Source organism: Bufo gargarizans, chromosome 1 (genome assembly GCF_014858855.1).
Source record: "Bufo gargarizans isolate SCDJY-AF-19 chromosome 1, ASM1485885v1, whole genome shotgun sequence".
Taxonomy (NCBI): domain Eukaryota; kingdom Metazoa; phylum Chordata; class Amphibia; order Anura; family Bufonidae; genus Bufo; species Bufo gargarizans.
This window is the reverse complement of record NC_058080.1, coordinates 592986593-593005205: the sequence shown is the minus strand read 5'-3', so window position 1 is coordinate 593005205 and position 18613 is coordinate 592986593. Positions and strand designations below refer to the sequence as shown.

Genomic DNA, 18613 nt, shown 5'->3' with positions numbered 1-18613 from the left:
GAATGCAATTCATATTTTATGTATACGGGCGTGGTTATGAGCTGTTTGTGAAAATGAGTACATGAAAAATGTGAATGCGTATGGAGTACGATATTTGTTTTTAAATAATATGCGCATTGAGAATTTTATTTTATTTTTCTTGGAAGATTTTAGTTTTTTTATTGGTGCCAACAATGTTGATTGAGCTGTACATTAAATTGAAGTCAATGAAAAGTTTCTTATGGGCACTTTGTGTGTTCATGTCTGTATTGTCAGATCTGTTTGTTTCAATGTTTGAAGTTACGTGTTACATGTTAAGTGTTGTGCTTTAACATCAGAGCTCTGTTCTTATGGATAGCTGGGACACGAACGAACAGAAGGAGGACCACAGCGTCCGACTGAAAGGGGTGGACTTAGATGACTCAGAGCGGAGGGAGGAGGATAGGGGTGGACGCTACAGACAACGACAGCCCTTGTGCCCATCCCCTAGTTATAAGACACTCCCATGGAACATGAGAAGTCCAGTTTTCCAGTCTATTAATTCCGCAATAGGAAAAGTTGGATACTTCTGTAAGCCAAAATGCAGAGTAACATCAAGCAGCATTGGGTAGTTCAGTGGTGCCAATAGGTAGTGTTCCTTTGGCATTGCTTCAGCCCTCATGTCAAACGCCTCATTGAAGTGAGGAAAAAGTAAGTCTGCCACCCTATAATGGTCCTGGGAGATGGGCCTGCAGAGTCTGGGGACCCAGATCCCAGAAGAGAGAGTGTTGTGCTGTGTGTGGTACTCCTCGTCCACACCACACGAGAGAATAGTATTCTATGTTGACCATGCCCGGATCACTGTCCCTCCCCACAGACACCCCCACAGACACCCATGTCCCTCCCCACAGACACCCATGTTTTATTGTCATAAGGAGAACACAAAGAAAGACAGGTGAGGGGGGGGGGGGTTAGATCAAGATTAGGAAACAGGAAATCCAGTATCGGCTCTACTTTTAAACATTTTTAGCAGATTCAGTCTGGCCCAATGATATCCCTCATTCTGGGTGATAAAAGAAGTAGTCCCGTTTTTGATTGATACTGGAGCCACCAAGACAGTTGTGCACAGCAAACATGGCCTCCCCTGATTTACTCTCCAAGGACATCAGTCTTTGGGTAGAAGTGGATAGGAAAGTAGTACGCTCCCTTTTCAACAGCAACTATCCATATTAGATTTGCCCCTAACCAAGATGCGCTTGCCCGTTTGCTGGTCAGAGGTAACGCCCCTTGTTGCCTCCTGGGTGCAGAATTGCTTGCAAAAGTACATGCTAGTATCTCATATCAGGAGGACGGCACTGTGAAGCTTACAGGTGCCCTCAACGACCAGGAATAAAATTCCCTGGTCCATGTTTGTATCAATACTCCCAGAAGCTGACCTACATGCCGATAATGAAGCCACAGTTTCTAACACCCACATCGTGCCCAATACACACACACCTTGTCGGCTCAGGTTCCCATTACCCCTACTCACTCCACTGTGATTGATTTGTCCTTTAGTCCCTACCGCCTCACAGATGAGGTTGTAGATGCTTTTTATGCCTAGAACTGGCAATTTTGTGTTCCCCCACACTGAGCCTATCAGATTATTACATTTAGATTGTATTGTTATGAAGTGAGTGGCCATGACTGCATGGCCAGCAATAACGCCCCGTAGCATATTATTCAGTCATACTTGATCCCATGGCCAGAGGTGCCCCTTTCTGCATCAAAGCTGTAGTAGTTGTACTAGCTATGCTTGATGAAAGCTCTGAGATAGTTCTGAACCACAAAGTGATGGTGATATTACATCTATCCTCATGAACGTACAATCCAAATGATTGTTTTGTTGCCCATTATTTGAGAATGCAGTGTTCCATTTTGTTGCCTGACAATGTTGCTCTCCAAAGGTGTAATACTTTGGACCCAGCCACCCTGTTGCCTCTGGACCAAGGGGGGAGGGAAGAGTTAGGGCAGCGCACTTTAAACTTTTCTTCCAGATTCAAAGGAAGAGGCTCCTGACTGTTTGCAGATGATGTCACAAGAGGTAGTGGGATTTGGTAAATCAGCCATTAGGTAATCTAGATCATGTGCTCTTTGTGGATGGATCGAGGTATGGCCTCGTGAACTACCACACATGTCTGCTCAAGAAGGGGAGCTAAAAGACTCTGGAGATGGCTTGCAGATATGCAGATGGAAAAACAGCCAACATTTACACTAATTCCAGGTGTGCTTTTGGGATAGCCCATGACTATGGGCCCATATGGAAAGCCAGAGACTCCTTGATCGCTTCAGGTAAACCCATCGAAAATGGGGAAGCAGTGAGGTCTCTGATGGAAGCCCTCTTGTCACTAACATGAGGGGTGATGATAGCAACAAAAGGCCACTGTAAACAGATGCAGAGGAGGCAAAGGGGAAAGCCACGGCAGATCGGGTGGCAAAAATGGCTGCCAAATTACCTAAGCAGACCCCTGTCTTAAGTGGCCACAGTTCAGGTCCCTGAAATAACTCCTCCTGTCTCCCGAAAGTTCTTAAGACCTTAAAGAACCAAATGGGGAAGGAGGAAAGAGAGTGGTGGATGTAAAAGGGGGGACTACAAATAAGAAGGGAAACTTTGCCTTCCCAGGTCCCTCTACTCCACGATGCCACAGGCAACCCATGGAGTGATGCACCAGACAAAAACTGCTATGTGTGATTTAGTACATAACATATGGTACGCCCAAGGGTTCAGCACTGTAACAGTCAGACATGCTCAAGGATGAAATGATTTGTGCCCAGAACGTGGGCAAGGTGGTTAAGGTACCCAAGAAACACGTCTTGCTTTTTGTATCTGTTTCAACATTTGCAGACTACCTTCATCTACCCAAGGTGGGCATGTATTGATATGTGATTACTTGTTTTCAGGATGGCCAAAACCGTACCCAAAGAAGTAAAGAAGATTATGGCCGAAGTTGTGTGCAGGTATGGGGTACCTTAGATCATTGAAAGTGACACAGGTGTTCACTTCACAGGTGAAGTGATGCAGGAGATGATGAAGGTTTTGGGTGTAGGACAGGCCTTACATGCTTCGTACCATCCACAAAGCAGCAGTAGAGTAGGGAAAAGGAACTGAACGGGACACTAAAGATTCAAAAGCCTTAATTAAGTGCCTGCTGGTAGCCCTCTTTTAGTAAGGTAGACGCCTAACCGTGAGACAGGCCTTTGTCCCTATAAGGTCCTTTTTGGGTCAGATGAAACATGGTTGTCTGACAGATTATGTGTTCAGTTTTGTACAAGCATTTGACTAAAGTACATTTTCGAGTTTTTGCTTCACTTCCAGGTTTTGATAAAGTGCCAGGAACCCACCCACTTGTGTGTGAAGATTGGGTGGTAGTAAAAGACACGTTAGGAAAGTCCTAAACCCCTGGTTTGATGGTCCATTCCGAGTGTTGTTGACCACAAGCACAGTGAAGCTCAAAGAAAAGCATAATTGGATTGATTTCAAGGAAGTGTTGAGACTGGTTTTCCCTTGTGTGACTGTTGATCATGACTCAAAAGAATATGGAAAAATTGTATGAAAACTTCGGTCCAGTCAAATCAGAAGCACTGATGACCTCCAGTCCCCCCCCCCCCCCCATGTGATGTCAACGCAATTAGGGAAAGATCATCTCACTTCCCCGTGCTCAAATCCAGTGTCATGGGAGGCTGTTCACTAGGAATGGCTTGTCATGGAAGCTGGTGAAGAGGAGGCGGAGCATTGGGACAGATGTTTAGGGAGAGAATTAAAATTCAAGGGGGGACTGTTAAAGATGTGTGAATTTTATTCTATATTTTGTATCTCTAGGACTGTAATGAGTTAACTTTTTCTTCTTCAAGTGCCTCCCACCCCCCTCTTTGTTTCAAGACTGGAGAAGAGAGGGGGGGGGCAAAGTGCTCTGCTGTGGGAAGGGTCTGTTTTCTCATCTTTGTACAGGTGTCCCAAGGGAGGTGTATAGATTGTGGAGGAATGCACAAGACAATCATATGACTTGATGATATATACATATTATTCACTATCTACAGAGAAGCACCTCCTTGAAGTGTCACATATGACGTATGCAGTATTATTGTTAGAATAGACGCCATTACAAGAAGGCGGACACTTAGATGTTTACATTAGTTCATATTCCAAAGTGATACACAGTGCGCAGATGTTAGGATGTTATCTCTGTTTCTCTTATCTCTTCTTCCTTTTGAGCCAATTAAATAATGCCTGGGCATCAGAAAGTACTGCCCTTTTCTGAAGATACATATACCGCTTACTTTCTGTAATAAATAAGAAATTGCTTTGACCAGCTTCTGTGTCAGTGTCCAGTCTCTCAACCACGCGTGGATATTAACCCCCTTGGGGTACATTGATTTGGAGCACCAGAGTGCTTCTCAAATGCTCTAATTTAGGGCTACTTTATCAATACCACCGCCATACAGTGACCAGATACCACCGCCACACATTGACCGGATACCACCACCATACAGTGATCGGCTAAAAGGGTATAAGGGGGCACAGTAGAGGGAATGACTAGGGGCACTGTACATTGTGTGGTAAGAGGGCACAATACAGGGTATAAGGGGGCACAGTACGGTGTGAGGAGCACAGTCACATGACTCTGTTACGTTAGGTCCTTATGGTGAATGCGGTTCAGACGCCACGATAATGAGAGGCAGAGGAGTGAGACAGGGACCCGGGGCCCTGGATGAACAGATGGGGTGGACACAGCAAGTAGGTGAAAGGGGCTCTAAGGGGGATTCATACAAGAAGTAGGGGCAGGAGGTCTGTGCAGGGCAGCAATAGGAGATAGGAGGGTGGAACAGGAGCTCTGGATACATTAGGGAGGAAAGGAGACAGCAGGGGCTCCATGAGGATGAGATAAGACAGGATATGAAGGGGGGGCAGGTATCATGGAGGCAAACTGCTTAATGAGGCAGTAAAACAACCAAATAGCATGAAGCGGTTTGTATACAGCATCCAGCAGCAACTCGAAGAGTTCAGCCTGCCCACCCTCCTGTCCCACAGAGAAGAGACAGTCACAGTCTGTGTTCACACTTCTGCTCCAGCCCTGCGGTCTCTGTCTTCAGGCAGCACATCTTGTGTAGAGGGGGAGTGTATGAAGCTCTGCAGCAGCCGGCCTCATGTGACTATCAGAGGGCCCACCAGAGGGGTACTGTGTAAATGAAATAACAGCAGTGTCATTGATGGAAGTGCTCATAGCAGCTCAGTGGGCGCCCCCCCCCCTCCCCCTCCCAGGAGCAGGGGGTCCCGGAACTTGCCCAGGTATGCTGGGTGCTGACGCCGGCCCTGCTCAAAGGCTCACTCTGCTCCAACATTATTCCAAGGAGCACTGTGCCAAAGATGAATTGGCTGCCTTCTCCTGTGCAGATTTGCACGCACCTGGCCTCCTTTTAACCCAATAGACCAAAGGGTTCCCTAATCCAACTGGCATGGGCCTGCACTGGAAGTCGCGTTACGTCAGGGGTGATGTCATTCCCACATGCCCAGGAGCATTGCGATGCCTCCAGCAGCCATCTTAGAATCTGTAATGCTGCAATGGCCTTACTGGCTGGACCGGTGCCACCCTGACACGTCCACAGCGAATCCCACCAAGGCGAGGGACTGGGAGGAGACAGGAGAAAAGCAGCTCCATAAAGAGACTTACACCATCTGGGATAGGCCCCTCATAGTATGTAGACCCGGACCTCCCACAGCCCTTAAGTGTAAACCCAAAGCTAGTAGCAAGAACTCCCTAGGTACCTCCTATCCAAAGGACAGGAGATCTGAACTGAGGTGTGGTAGGGGTGTGAACAATTTTATCTCTTCAGGTTTCCTGTCCAGGATGGGAGGTCCTACTCGCATGGGTGCTGTCATGGGTGAGGGGAAAAAAAGCCAAATCAAAAAATATTTCAATAGTCACTAAATAAAAGACCTAAAGCAAATCTGGTCCATTACAAAATGTGAGCCGCATAAAGCTTGATACAGCCAATGTAAAATACAGAACTCACTGCAAACCGCAGTCATCTGTAAAATGATTTTACTAATTATCTCACAAGCAAAAACTGCTGCTGGAATCACAGACACTAGAATTACATCTAGTATAAATCTTAGGGAGGGAGCTAAGGAGAAAATGTCCATATACCTTGTGCCTTCAAAGCTCCTAAAGACACGATTCTGAATGACTGAACAAATAGGTGAAACTCAAAATTTTTTAATATCGTGCAAAGTTCATTTATTTCAGTAATGCAACTTGAAAGGTGAAACTAATATATGAGTCTATAATTACATGCAAAGCGAGAGATATTTCAAGCCTTTATTTGTTATAATTTGGATGATTATGGCTTACAGCTTATGAAACCCCAAAGTCACAATTTTGAGGTACCCTTTGCTCAGGGGGTTTGGATTAATTAGCTGACTACAGTGTGACACTTTGAGCCTAGAATATTGAGCCTTTTCATAAAATTCCTTTTAAAGGGGTTATCCCATCTTAGACAATGAGGGCATATCGCAAGGATATGCCCCCATTGTCTGATAGGTGCGGGTCCCACCTCTGGGACCCGCACCTACAACGAGAACGGAGCCGGGGAGAGTTGTGGCTGGAGGACCCCGGGTTTCCCAGGGTCCGACCACCACCAGACGCAGCTCCCCGCCTCTCCCATTGAAGTGAATGGGAGCGCACCGCACATGCGCGGCCAACGCTCCCATTCATTTCTATGGGGCCGACGGAAATAGCCGAGCCAGCGCTCGGCTATTTTCGGCGGCTCCATAGAAATGAACGGAGGGCGGCTGCGCATGCGCCGTGCGCCCTCCTCCACTTTCTCTGCTCCGTTCTCCTTATAGGTGCGGGTCCCAGCAGTGGGACCCGCACCTATCAGACAATGGGGGCATATCCTTGCGATATGCCCCCATTGTCTAAGATGGGATAACCCCTTTAATTTGCATTACTGAAATAAATGGACTTTTCCACGATATTCAAATTTTTTGAGTTTCAACTGTATAGATGTGAAGACCAGCCCCACCCACACTGAAGAAACGAGGTCAATGTATTCATTCCATGTCCAGTTTATTCGTTGCATGCCTTGTCTACACAAATTACTACTTATTGGAGCCGACATTAAGAGAATGCATATCATCGGACTGGACAGACTGAGACCGCTCTGTTTGTGTGTCGTACACAAATGGCCATTAGCCTGGAGGCCAGCCCAGCTGACGTCCTCCAAGAACATGCAGGTGAAGGTGGTACACAGACTGGCCGCCATCTGGTCCCTCATTTACAACAAGGCGGTAGCCATTTGTTAGGCCCAGATCAATTGCACATTTTTTGCCAACGATCATCAGATGTCCTAGAAGCTGAAAGAAGAAGAGGAAAAAAGTGTTAAATTTGGCTGCATTGTATTGTTCGACTAGTATTACATTTTTCCCAATACGACATAATAGGCTAATGTCAGAGACTCTACCATATGGACAGAACACTGGTCTAGGGAACCTGAAGGTCAATTCCACCAAGCAAGCAGAGGCGACCTAATCCACTCTGGGTCAGTGATACAATGAATAGTAAAACCAGACAGAAGCCAAAGCTTCACAAGACATGACAATTCCCTTCTATCATGTTATACACAATGACCAGTGGAAATAATACTTCCATCATGTTCACCATGGTTCCTCATATAGCCTACAGGTCACCCTTAGACGATATGAAACATATGCAAATTAACCTGAGATGAGTCCTGTCCCTGACTCACCTCACGTACAGGATTAATCTCAGGTTAATTTGCATATGTATCAAATTGGTTTTTTTTTTACACGATAAAAGCACACAGAGCTATGGGGACTGGGTATTGCGGATGTGCTAGCTGTCATCTAGCAACCGATGTCCTCAGCTCTATACACAAAATCCCTGTGACAGGTTCTCTTTAACAGACAGGGCCAGGTTCCTGCATAGTCATCTCACCTGGCCCTGTCAGACAAGGAAAGGGAGAGGCTGGCAGAGGAAGCAAGGGTGCACAGAGGCCGCCAGTTGTTCCCCAGTGTGGTGCAGTATCTACTACCAAACTATCTTAAAGGGGCTCTACACTTTAGGCCTTTTGCACACGAACGTTGTGCATCCGTTCCGTGCATTGGGGACCACAATTTGCGGGCTTGTTGAGGGGTTGTGATGCTGGCCATTACTGTTTTTGGGCCTTTACTTAATTTAGTTGTAAGTAACCTGTGCTTATTATACATAAAGAGAATACGGCAGAATTAATTTGCTTTTTTGTGCTTGACGTTTGTAACCAACACTTATCGGTCTAATAAATCCCATTTCTCCTCCTCTCCAGCAAACCCCCAGTAGGACTTATACTCCAGTGTGCCACCTTCCTAGCTGTGGGTTTCTGGTCTGCTCCTGGTTTAAGCAGAAGACATCACAGTAAGGGTACATTCACAAGACCGCATGTAACCCTTTTCTATTTTGCGGTCTGCAAATAACGGAACCGTGTGTCTGGAAACACAGATGCGGGCAACATACTGAATATTGTCCCTACATTCTATTCACCCATAGGAATGAATAGATCCACATCTATTCCGCAAAATGTTATACGGTCGTGTGAATGTAAACTAAATCGGTCCCTGTTTTCCGTACGGCTGGAGGCAACGCATCCTCAATGGGTTAAAAGAAGCCAGTTATTAATCAACATGGACACAATTTCACTTACAGCTTCATCAGCAGCATTCGCTTCTGAAAGGCGGCTAATGGCCTTCTTGGGCACCACTAGGAAATGCGTTGGCGCTTGTGGCGAGATATCGTGGAAAGCGATACACTACAAAAGAAGAAAATCAAGATACATTAAACAGAGATAATAAACCTCGGGGCTAATATAATACAGGGAATGAAGGCTCTGGATGGACCAAGAAATGAGGAGAGATCAGGTAGACAGTGGAATCAGCATATACCAGTGATGGTGAACCTTTTAGAGACAGAGTGCCCAAACTGCAACCCAAAACCCACTTATTTATCACAAAGTGCCAACACGGCAATTTAACCTAAATACCAATATAGTAAATCTTCTATGTACTTATCATTTAGCCTGAATTCAGTGCGCTGCCTGTGCTGTTGATAGTGCGCCCTGTGCTGATTAATGGCAGGAATAGTCTAATACATATTGGTACACCTTAGACTTTTTCCAGGGTGCGGGTGCCCAGAGAGAGGGCTCTGAGTGCCACCTCTGGCACCGATGCCATAGGTTCGCCACCCCTGGCATATACCAAGTCTATGATGGTCAGTCTCTTGGACCAAGGGTTAGGACCTATGCATTACACTGATCACCAAGGTTAAAGGGGTATTCCGGTTGCTTCAAATTATCCCCCATCGAATCGAAAGGGGATAACTATTAGATAATGGGGGTTCTACCGCTGGGACCCCCACCAATCATGAGAACGAGGGCCCCATACACTCATTCATTTCAGGAGGGCTGCAGGAGCAACTGGTCGCACATACGAGTGGCTGCTCCATTCATTTCTATGGCAGTTCTGGAGGCGAGTACAGCGCCATACCTCTCTACTTTCTAAATGAACAAAGAGAAAACAAATTTTTTCAGTACTAGGCCACGCCTCTAACTATACCCAAAACATAACTATGCACCTAATTCTAACCAGTCCTCTTAATGCCCCCACATAGTAATTATTCCACCTTTATTTATGCCTAGCTATGCTCCCAGTAATATGTCCTGTTTTGTGCCCCCAGTAATATACTCAGTTACGTGCCCCCAGCAGTATGCCCAGTTATCTGCCCCTCACAGATAGTAAAAAAATAAAAATAAACACCATAAACACAGCCGCTGACGTTACCCATGGGGCAAGGGGGGCTGGCAGTGGTTGCCGAGCAGGGTTCCGTAGTGACGAGGGTGCCTGGGAGCGGGGTAAGTACTGTATGATTTATAGGAGGGGCCGGGGCATTGTGGGGAGCATTATTAGAATTAGATAACCCCCTTTAATGGGAGAATGAGTATTTAGAAAAATAACTTAAATAAAGTGGCTTAAATGGGAGGAAATGCTCAAAAACCCCAAACACTGTAGCATGTAGCATGTGATCCGTTGCTAGCGGCAAAAAACGCATACAATAGAGGATGTTGGCAGCGGACCACATGCACCACAAAGGCATCCTACACAAGATGGGATAATGTGTGGATGCAAATATAAAAATCGAAAATCACTGTGAAAGGTGCACCACAATGAAATGTGTAGGTAGGTAGTCTAGTGGTAGGACCCATGCCACGCTGAGATACCTTGACGGTGGTGCAAAAGGGCTCCGTCGTGTTCCTGACAGGAATACATGTACATCGGCTAAAGTCGCAGTTGCATATCCTTGTGGTACATAACTGTCGTTTTCTTCACTGTACTATCTGTTTTTTCAGATACGACTGCGTGCACGGAGGGCGGCCGGAGAATATTCCTGATACATAGCAGAAGAACACTGTCCTCTTGCCACAGGCTGTAAATGTTTTACACCAAGAAACAAGGAGAGGAAACCCTGGACTTTGGATGTGTTCACCTCGCTGCTCATAAAGGCAGAGACAGAGCACATCTGATGTCTAAAATGTAACCAAAGTGCAAGAAAGTTGTAAGAACGGAACATCTGCAGTATAGTACAGCACAGTGACAGCGAATGTCACATACTGAGGAAAAGAACCTGTGCAGATTTCCCGCCATTTCTTTCCAACAGATTTCGTAAACTGCATTTTGAGTGGTGCAATATGTCTGAACATTCACATGTTAAAGGGATTCTGTCATCAGATTTAACCCCTGTAACCTAAACATATGCTCATGTCCAGACTAAGAAGAATCCTAAGCTGGCCTTATTAAACCTCACTGTGGCTCGGGCCGGCGCATGTGCACTTTGCTCAACGAAAGCGCTGCACGGGCGCATCAGGCTGTGGCGCGGGATCTGGCAGAGGGACGGGGAGGATTGCGGAGGCAGCGCTGAGCTGTAGAAGGCGCCGCTAAAGACAGGGAAGGCGGCGCTGGGCACCGGACGGCGAGGGGTGCGGCCGGGCACCCTGTATTAAACGGACCTCCCCTTGGGCACCTTAAGTGATTGACAGGTTATAAAAACCCGTTTTTTGGGGCAAATAGAGCCACAGTGAGGTTTAATAAGGCCAGCTTAGGATTCTTCTTATTAGTCTGGACATGAGCATATGTTTAGGTTAGAGGGGTTAAATCTGATGACAGACTCCCTTTAAGACTTTTTTATTTAATTTATAGCAAGCCTGGTAAAATAAAATAATAATAATAAAAAAATTAAAAAAAAACCTTACCATACCCTCCTGCACTCCCTCAGTCCTCTTCCCCAGGCTGTGACATTCCATGCCCTCCTGCACTCCCTCAGTCCTCCTCCCCAGGCTGTGACGTTCCATACCCTGCTGAACTCCCTCAGTCCTCTTCCCCAGGCTGTGACGTTCCATGCCCTCCCTCAGTCCTGCTCCCCAGGATGTGACGTTCCATACCCTTCTGCACTCCCTCAGTCCTCCTCCCCAGGCTGTGACATTCCATACCCTCCTGCACTCCCTCAGTCCTGCTCCCCAGGCTGTGACGTTCCATACCCTTCTGCACTCCCTCAGTCCTCCTCCCCAGGCTGTGACGTTCCATACCCTGCTGCACTCCCTCAGTCCTCTTCCCCAGGCTGTGACGTTCCATACCCTCCTGCACTCCCTCAGTCCTCCTCCCCAGGCTGTGACGTTCCATACCCTGCTGCACTCCCTCAGTCCTCTTCCCCAGGCTGTGACGTTCCATACCCTCCTGCACTCCCTCAGTACTCCTCCTCAGGCTGTGACGTTCCATACCCTCCTGCACTCCCTCAGTCCTCCTCCTCAGGCTCTGTGACGTTCCATGCACTCCCTCAGTCCTCCTCCCCAGGCTGTGACGTTCCATACCCTCCTGCACTCCCTCAGTCCTCCTCCTCAGGCTGTGACGTTCCATGCCTTCCTGCACTCCCTCAGTCCTCCTCCTCAGGCTGTGACGTTCCATGCACTCCCTCAGTCCTCCTCCCCAGGCTGTGACGTTCCATATACTGCAGCAGCCAATCACTGGCTACATCACCGCTACAGCCAAATGATATGTCACTGGTTGTACTCATGAGAGAGGAGAGAGCGGCAACACTAGATCAGAGCGGGCACAGGACGGTGAGTTTTTTTTTTTTTTTTTTTATTACTTTACCAGTCTCTAAGCACTTTAGTAAAAAAAAAATTATATATATATATATATATATAAAACTTAAGACAACCCCTTTAAAGGGATTCTGTCACCTCCCCTAAGCCAAAAAACGATTTTAAAGCAGCCATGAAGCACAGCTTACCTGGATTAGGCTGTGCTCTTTTATCTTGAAATCCGTCCAGCAGTTACTGCAAAAAACGACTTTGATTGATATGTAAATGTGTCCTGAAGGTGCCCAGAGGGGCGTTTTTTTCCTCTTAGAGAGCCCAGTACCGCCCCTCTTTCAGTGCCCAGCCCGCCTTCCTTGTACTGTCTAACCGCCGCCCCCAGCCTGCCACAGCCTCTCCTCCCTCTCCCTCACGCCGAACGAACTCTTGCACAGGCGCAGTACCCACTGAGGGCTGCGCCTGTGCGATCAGCAGGAGACTGTGGGCAGGAGCTTCATCCTCGTCACTGGGCATGCGCCGAGCCCAGTGACGTCCGATGCTCGCTCTTCCCTGCTGACTGAGGGAGGGGGAGGAGAGGCTGTGGCAGGCTGGGGGCGGCGGTTAGACAGTACAAGGAAGGCGGGCTGGGCACTGAAAGAGGGGCGGTACTGGGCTCTCTAAGAGGAAAAAAACGCCCCTCTGGGCACCTTCAGGACACATTTACATATCAATCAAAGTCGTTTTTTGCAGTAACTGCTGGACGGATTTCAAGATAAAAGAGCACAGCCTAATCCAGGTAAGCTGTGCTTCATGGCTGCTTTAAAATCGTTTTTTGGCTTAGGGGAGGTGACAGAATCCCTTTAAGGGTAGATCCACGCTGGGCTACTTTGCTGCACAATTTCAGGCAGGGAAACTTGGCTATGTAGTTCTCTGAAAACCATAGTTGCAAAAAACATCCAAAATGGGCTGTTTTCTGGGGCGACCCTGCTGCAGAACAGTGCGGGTCTTCTGCTGTTTTCAACCACTTAAAGCCGCAACACAAACGGACACGCTGAAGACTGAAAACCTGCAGCGCAATTCAGTTTAAGCTATGGGTTTCTGTAAATTCCTAGAAATCTCATTCACCTTGCACGGATGCTGTGGATTCTTCACCGGCAATTCTGCTACAGAGAATCTGCAGCATCCGTGATTAACCGACGTCTAAAAAAGCCCATATGTTGTGAATTTCATTCTTTTCAATATAGAGGGTGAAATCGGAGGCAAACCTGCAACTTTTCTGCAATGAATTCCTCGCCCATTTGGTGCAGACCATCTGCAGTGTACCCGCTACGGGTGGTTGCGGATATCTGCCTCAGATTGGTGGAACCTGCAGCTATTGCGCAGTGCGGCACTTTCACAACAACATCTGGAAGATTGGTGTGCACTTCACTGCTGCAGAAAATCTGAACTGGACTCTCTACAAAGGAACATACCCTAAAAATCACACGCACTTCATTAAACTATTTTAGAAACCCGATTACTAGACGCGGGGCAGGCTTTAGACGGTTCTATTTCAGATGACTGCGTCTGTTTGGCAGGGACCCATGGTCCGGGCCGAGAACTCAGCAGCATGTCCTATTTTGGACCGTGTCTTGCACACGGAGATACAGACATCACTTCATATTAAAATTGCCTGTATGTTGTGGCTGCAACGAGGGCAAAGGAATAAACTATAAGCGACTATTCCGTCTAGGTGCGGTTGTTTTTTTTATCCATCCACTTTAATGGGTCGGTGCACGGTTTCTCAGTGACCATCTCGTGACATCCCCTACTTTCAGTTTTTCATGCAGGACTGGTTTATTTAAATCAATGGGTCAGTGAATAAAAATGATAGCACATGGAGTCCATTTTTCACCGATTGCTGCCAGGAGATGATGAGAGTTATCCTTCACACACACACATGAAAAACGGATGTAAAATTGATGCACACCTGACGGAAAAAACTGCTGAACATAATCGCAGACAAAAAAATTCCACTTGCATGTAGAACCACTTGACACATTCATATCGCTGCGAAAGAGGCCCGAGGATGTAGTCACAAGGTGTTTGCAGTGTCGTAAGTGTATGCACTGGGAAAGCACACGTCTAGCACATAAGGACGTGAAAAGAGCGGCCTTTTGGCGTCTGCTGCGCTGGTATAACAGAACGTTATAGCGCTACCTGCTCTGCTATTCCATACAAATACCTGGACTACATGGCATATGTTTATTTAACATGGGAAGCTATGGGTGACGTGTGCTACATGTCTACACAGTGGCATCGTCCCTGTGTATACCTCCAATCTGTCCCACTGTGGACTATATTGCCCATAGGTTCACTACCCCAAAAGAAGTTTTTAAAAAAATGTATACCTCACTACATTTTTTTACTGTATATCTTTGCAGTACACTGCATCGTCTACTATGCTATTCCATAGCTTTCTTTGCAGTATAAAAGTCCAATGCAGGTGAAATGGCCTCCAGTGCCCCATGGACGCTCTTTTGCATTACCCTGGGTTCACACCTGAGCGTTCTGAAAGGAGCGCTCTGTATGCGCGATTGTACCGGCGTTTGCAATCGCGCATACAGAGACAAGCGAACGCCCATTGTCGCGCATTCCAGAAAGTCTATGTACGGGAACGCGCGACGAGACGCCCCAAAGAAGCTCATGTACTTCTTGGGGCGTCGGGCGTTTTACAGCGCGATCGTACGCGCTGTAAAACGCCCAGGTGAGAACCATTCCCATAGGGAATCATTGGTTTCTCCTTGTTGAGTGTTTTACAGAGCGTAGGAACGCGCTGTAAAACGCTCAGATGTGAACCCAGTCTTAGCTGGATGTCCATGCTGAGGCCAACAGGAATTGCAAGTTTTTTTTTCACGGCGTTTAACGCATAGGAGATATTTTTTAATGGTTCGCACTTTTTTTCGGGAATGGCGATATGTAATATTTTTTATTGTTTATATATTTTATATGTAAAATTGGGCAAGGGGGTGATTTAAACTTAATATTTTGGTGTTTGTTTGTTTTTTTAATACCTATTTCCCCCCTTAGGGGCCAGAACCTGGGATCTTTTATCCATTGTCCTATTCACCCTGATAGAGCTTTATCAGGGTGAATAGGATCTTACACTCTCCCTGCTGCGGCACCTGAGGGGGTTAATAGCGGCGGATCGCAGCGCGCAGTCATAGAGGCACCCGCAGCCTGCATTTGTATTAAGCGTAAACAATATTCATTGGTGGCGCAGTGGCCATAGCCCCTCCCCTCCTCCTCCCTGCTATCAGCCCATTGGTGGCAGCGGTGCAGGGGGAGGGACCGCCTCCTTCTCCCCTGTGCTGTTGAGAAGAACATGGCACGCACTGACAGCAGCGCGTGCCATGTCAGTTTAATGTGAAAGTGGCAGAGCAGCGGCTGGTCTAGGCGCAAATGGCGACAAGACTACAAAGTCTTGTCGCCATTTAGCAATTTTAGGTCGCATTTGCGAACCATTTTGGTCGCCATCTGGAGCCCTGTGTAGGACCCTCACAGATCGAATATTAAAGAGGACCTTTCACCAGAATAAAGTATCTAAACTAACTATACCGACGTGTAGAGCGGCGCCCAGGGATCTCCCTGCACTAACTGTTATCCCCGGGCGCCGCTCTGTTCTCCGGTTATAGCCTCCGGTACGTTCACCAGGGGAACCTGCCGCGGTCTCCTTCTCCTATGCTGTAGAGCTGGGCAATCGCAGCACTCAGCTCATAGCCAGGCTTATTTTTTACTTTTTTTTTTAACCCCTCCAGCGCTATTTTACTATGCATTCTGTATTCCGAATGCTATTATTTTCACTTATAACCATGTTATAAGGGAAAATAATAATGATCGGGTCTCCATCTCGATCGTCTCCTAGCAACCGTGCGTGAAAAATCACAACGCATCCGCACTTGCTTGCGATTTTCACGCAACCCCATCCACTTCTATGGGGTCTGCGTCGTGAAAAACGCACAAAATAGAGCATGCTGCGATTTTCACGCAACACATAAGTGATGCGTGAAAATCACTGCTCATGTGAACAGCCCCATAGAAATGAATGGGTCAGGATTTAGTGCGGGTGCAATGCGTTCAACCCGCGCGGAATACTCGCCCGTGTGAAAGGGGCCATAGAAGTGAATGGATCTTCAGTGAAAAACGCATTGCATCCAGAAGCAAGTGCGGATGCAATGCATTTTTTACTGATGGTTGCTAAGAGATGTTGTTTGTAAACATTCAGTTTTTTTATCAGGCGTGTAAAAAAAGGCATCAAAACGCATTGCACCCGCACGGAAATAACTGAACGCAATCGCAAACGAAACTGACTGAATTTGCTTACAAAATGGTGCGAGTTTCACTGAACGCATCCGGAGCCAATCCGTCACACTCATGTGAAAGAGGCCTTAGGCTACTTTCACACTAGTGGCAGGACGGATCCGACAGGCTGTTCACCCTGTCGAATCCGTCCTGCCGCCGCTCCGTCCCCAATGACTATAATGGGAAGGGGGGGGCGGAGCGACAGCGCAGCACGGCAGTGCGCGGCGAGAGGCTGCCAGACTAAGGCCTCATGCATCCGTGGCCATTGGGCCGTTTTCCGTTTTTTTTCGCGGACCCATTGACTTTCAATCTGAAAATGCACCGTTTGGCAGCCGCATCCGTGATCCGTTTTTCCTGGCCGTGAAAAAAATAGGACCTGTCCTATTTTTTTCACGGCCAACGGTTCACGGACCCATTCAAGTCAATGGGTCAGTGAAAAATCACGGATGCACACAAGATTGTCATCCGTGTCCGTGATCCGTGTCAGTGATCCGTGTCTGTTTTTTCCTATCATTTCAATGGCAAACTTGACTTAGATATTTTTTTCATTTTTCATGTCCGTGGATCCGCCAAAAAACAAGGAAGACCCACGGACGAAAAAACGGTCACGGATCACGGACCTACGGACCCCGTTTTTGCGGACCTTAAAAAAAACGGTCGTGTGCATGAGGCCTAAAAGTACTGCATGCCAAACTTTTTAGTCCGTTGGCCTCTCACTGTGCCGGAGCTCCGCCCACATCCTCATTATAGTCAATGGGGAAGAAGCGGCGGTCCGGCGGCACGACGAAATAGCGGCAGGACAGATCCGACAGGGTGAACAGCCTGTCGGATCCATCCTGCCGCTAGTGTGAAAGTAGCCTTAGGCTATGTTCAGAGAAGCATTCTGAATTCTGGCAGAGGAACGGCCTGCCCAAGTTCACCGGATCCGACACGATCGGGCACCGTGAAAGTTGCCTTACTCACCTTTGAAAGGGAATCTGTCGCCTGTGACCTCCCTATCCAGCTGTTTCCATAGACACGTAGCCGTGGTTCACCTTTTTATTTTTGTTGTGGTTGATCTGAGGCTCGGGTCCCAAATTCTGTTTTTTCTTAATATGCAAATTAGCCATGAACTGGGCGTTACCGGTCCTGTAGTTGCACCCAAGCTCCCCTCATTTACGTGTCCAGCCCTTTCCTCGCTGTTTTGCCACTACCTGGCCTGTCAATTAATACAACACCATCCAATAACCTAACCCAGTAGGGCTCTCGGGTCTATAGACACATGGGGGAGATTTATCAAAACTCAAGCAAAGGAAAATTTGTTTAGTTGTCCACAGCAACCAATCAGATTCTAGCTTTCATTTTCAAAAGGAGCTGTGAAAAATGAAAGGTGCAATCTGATAGGAGCAATTGGTTGCTATGGGCAAATAAACTAGTTTTCCTTTCCACCAGTTTTGATAAATCTCCCCCCAATCATCCACAGCCAGCCGCCTCTCAGTGTGACAGTCCCATCCCCCTTCCCCCAGGCTGACCACGTGTAACGGTCAGGACCCCGCAGGACTTCTCCGGCTCCGCCACGTACTTGATCATCCTCATAGAAGACGTTGGCCGGGATTTCCTTACGAATTATTTTAGCGAATATGGTTTCCCCGCCAGGACTGGCTGCCTGCGCTTTGCTGATCTCATCCGCCATGGCTGCAACCCGAGAGCTGACAGAACACGGGGCGGGGCTTGTAGTGTGGTAGGCGGCTCATAAACCTGCTCCAGCCAGTCTCGTCGGCCATTATGGAAAAGGGAAAGCCTGGAACACAGAAATAATAGTCTTATGCGTTTCCCGTTTCAAAAATGTCGTCCGACGAGTCACGTACGCGACGCAACAGGGGGCGTGGCCGTTAGCTACGTTCTGCGGATTGGTCAGAAAGTAGCAGAGCTGGGGTTTTATGACCTGGTGGAGGATGTGAGGGGCATGGATGCCAGGATGAAGGTGAGTGCTGCTGAGGGATCAGGTTATTGGACTTCTGTGTTCCAGGCAAGCACTGTAGTATATAGTGATTAACCACTTCAGTGCTGTCTCGCTCTGCTCTATTACAGTATATCTCTGCTGTGTAAACATGGCAATACTGTAAGGGCCAGTTCACACGGTTTTTGGAGTGTTCTTGCCTCAAAATAAGCTCCAAAA

General features: G+C 47.4%; 2 protein-coding genes across 2 annotated transcripts in view; one reads left to right on the top strand and one right to left on the bottom strand.

Annotated features, from left to right (window-relative positions):
* Window positions 1–7047: 7047 nt before the first annotated feature.
* HINT1 (histidine triad nucleotide binding protein 1) lies at window positions 7048–18172 on the bottom strand. The gene is made up of 3 exons (XM_044275856.1): window positions 18017–18172; window positions 8695–8799; window positions 7048–7351 (listed from the first exon to the last, which is right to left on the bottom strand). Exons 1-3 carry the CDS (start codon window positions 18125–18127, stop codon window positions 7187–7189), a joined length of 381 nt encoding a protein of 126 aa, XP_044131791.1. The 5' UTR covers window positions 18128–18172; the 3' UTR covers window positions 7048–7186.
* A 158-nt stretch (window positions 18173–18330) lies between these two features.
* Window positions 18331–18613, top strand: part of LYRM7 (LYR motif containing 7) — a 32226-nt gene continuing 31943 nt past the window's right edge. Inside the window, exon 1 of the mRNA XM_044275855.1 lies at window positions 18331–18418. Coding sequence (XP_044131790.1) covers window positions 18401–18418 — 18 coding nt within the window. The 5' untranslated portion in view covers window positions 18331–18400. The remainder of the gene's footprint in view (window positions 18419–18613) is intronic.

Coding starts and splice junctions, on each gene's coding strand:
- HINT1 (XM_044275856.1), bottom strand. CDS start 18,127: ATGGCGGATGAGATCAGCAAAGCGCAGGCAGCCAGTCCTGGCGGGGAA. Junction 8,800..18,016: donor TCTTCTATGAGGATGATCAA/GTACGTGGCGGA, acceptor CTTCTTTTGTAG/TGTATCGCTTTCCACGATAT. Junction 7,352..8,694: donor CGAATGCTGCTGATGAAGCT/GTAAGTGAAATT, acceptor TTCTTCTTTCAG/CTTCTAGGACATCTGATGAT.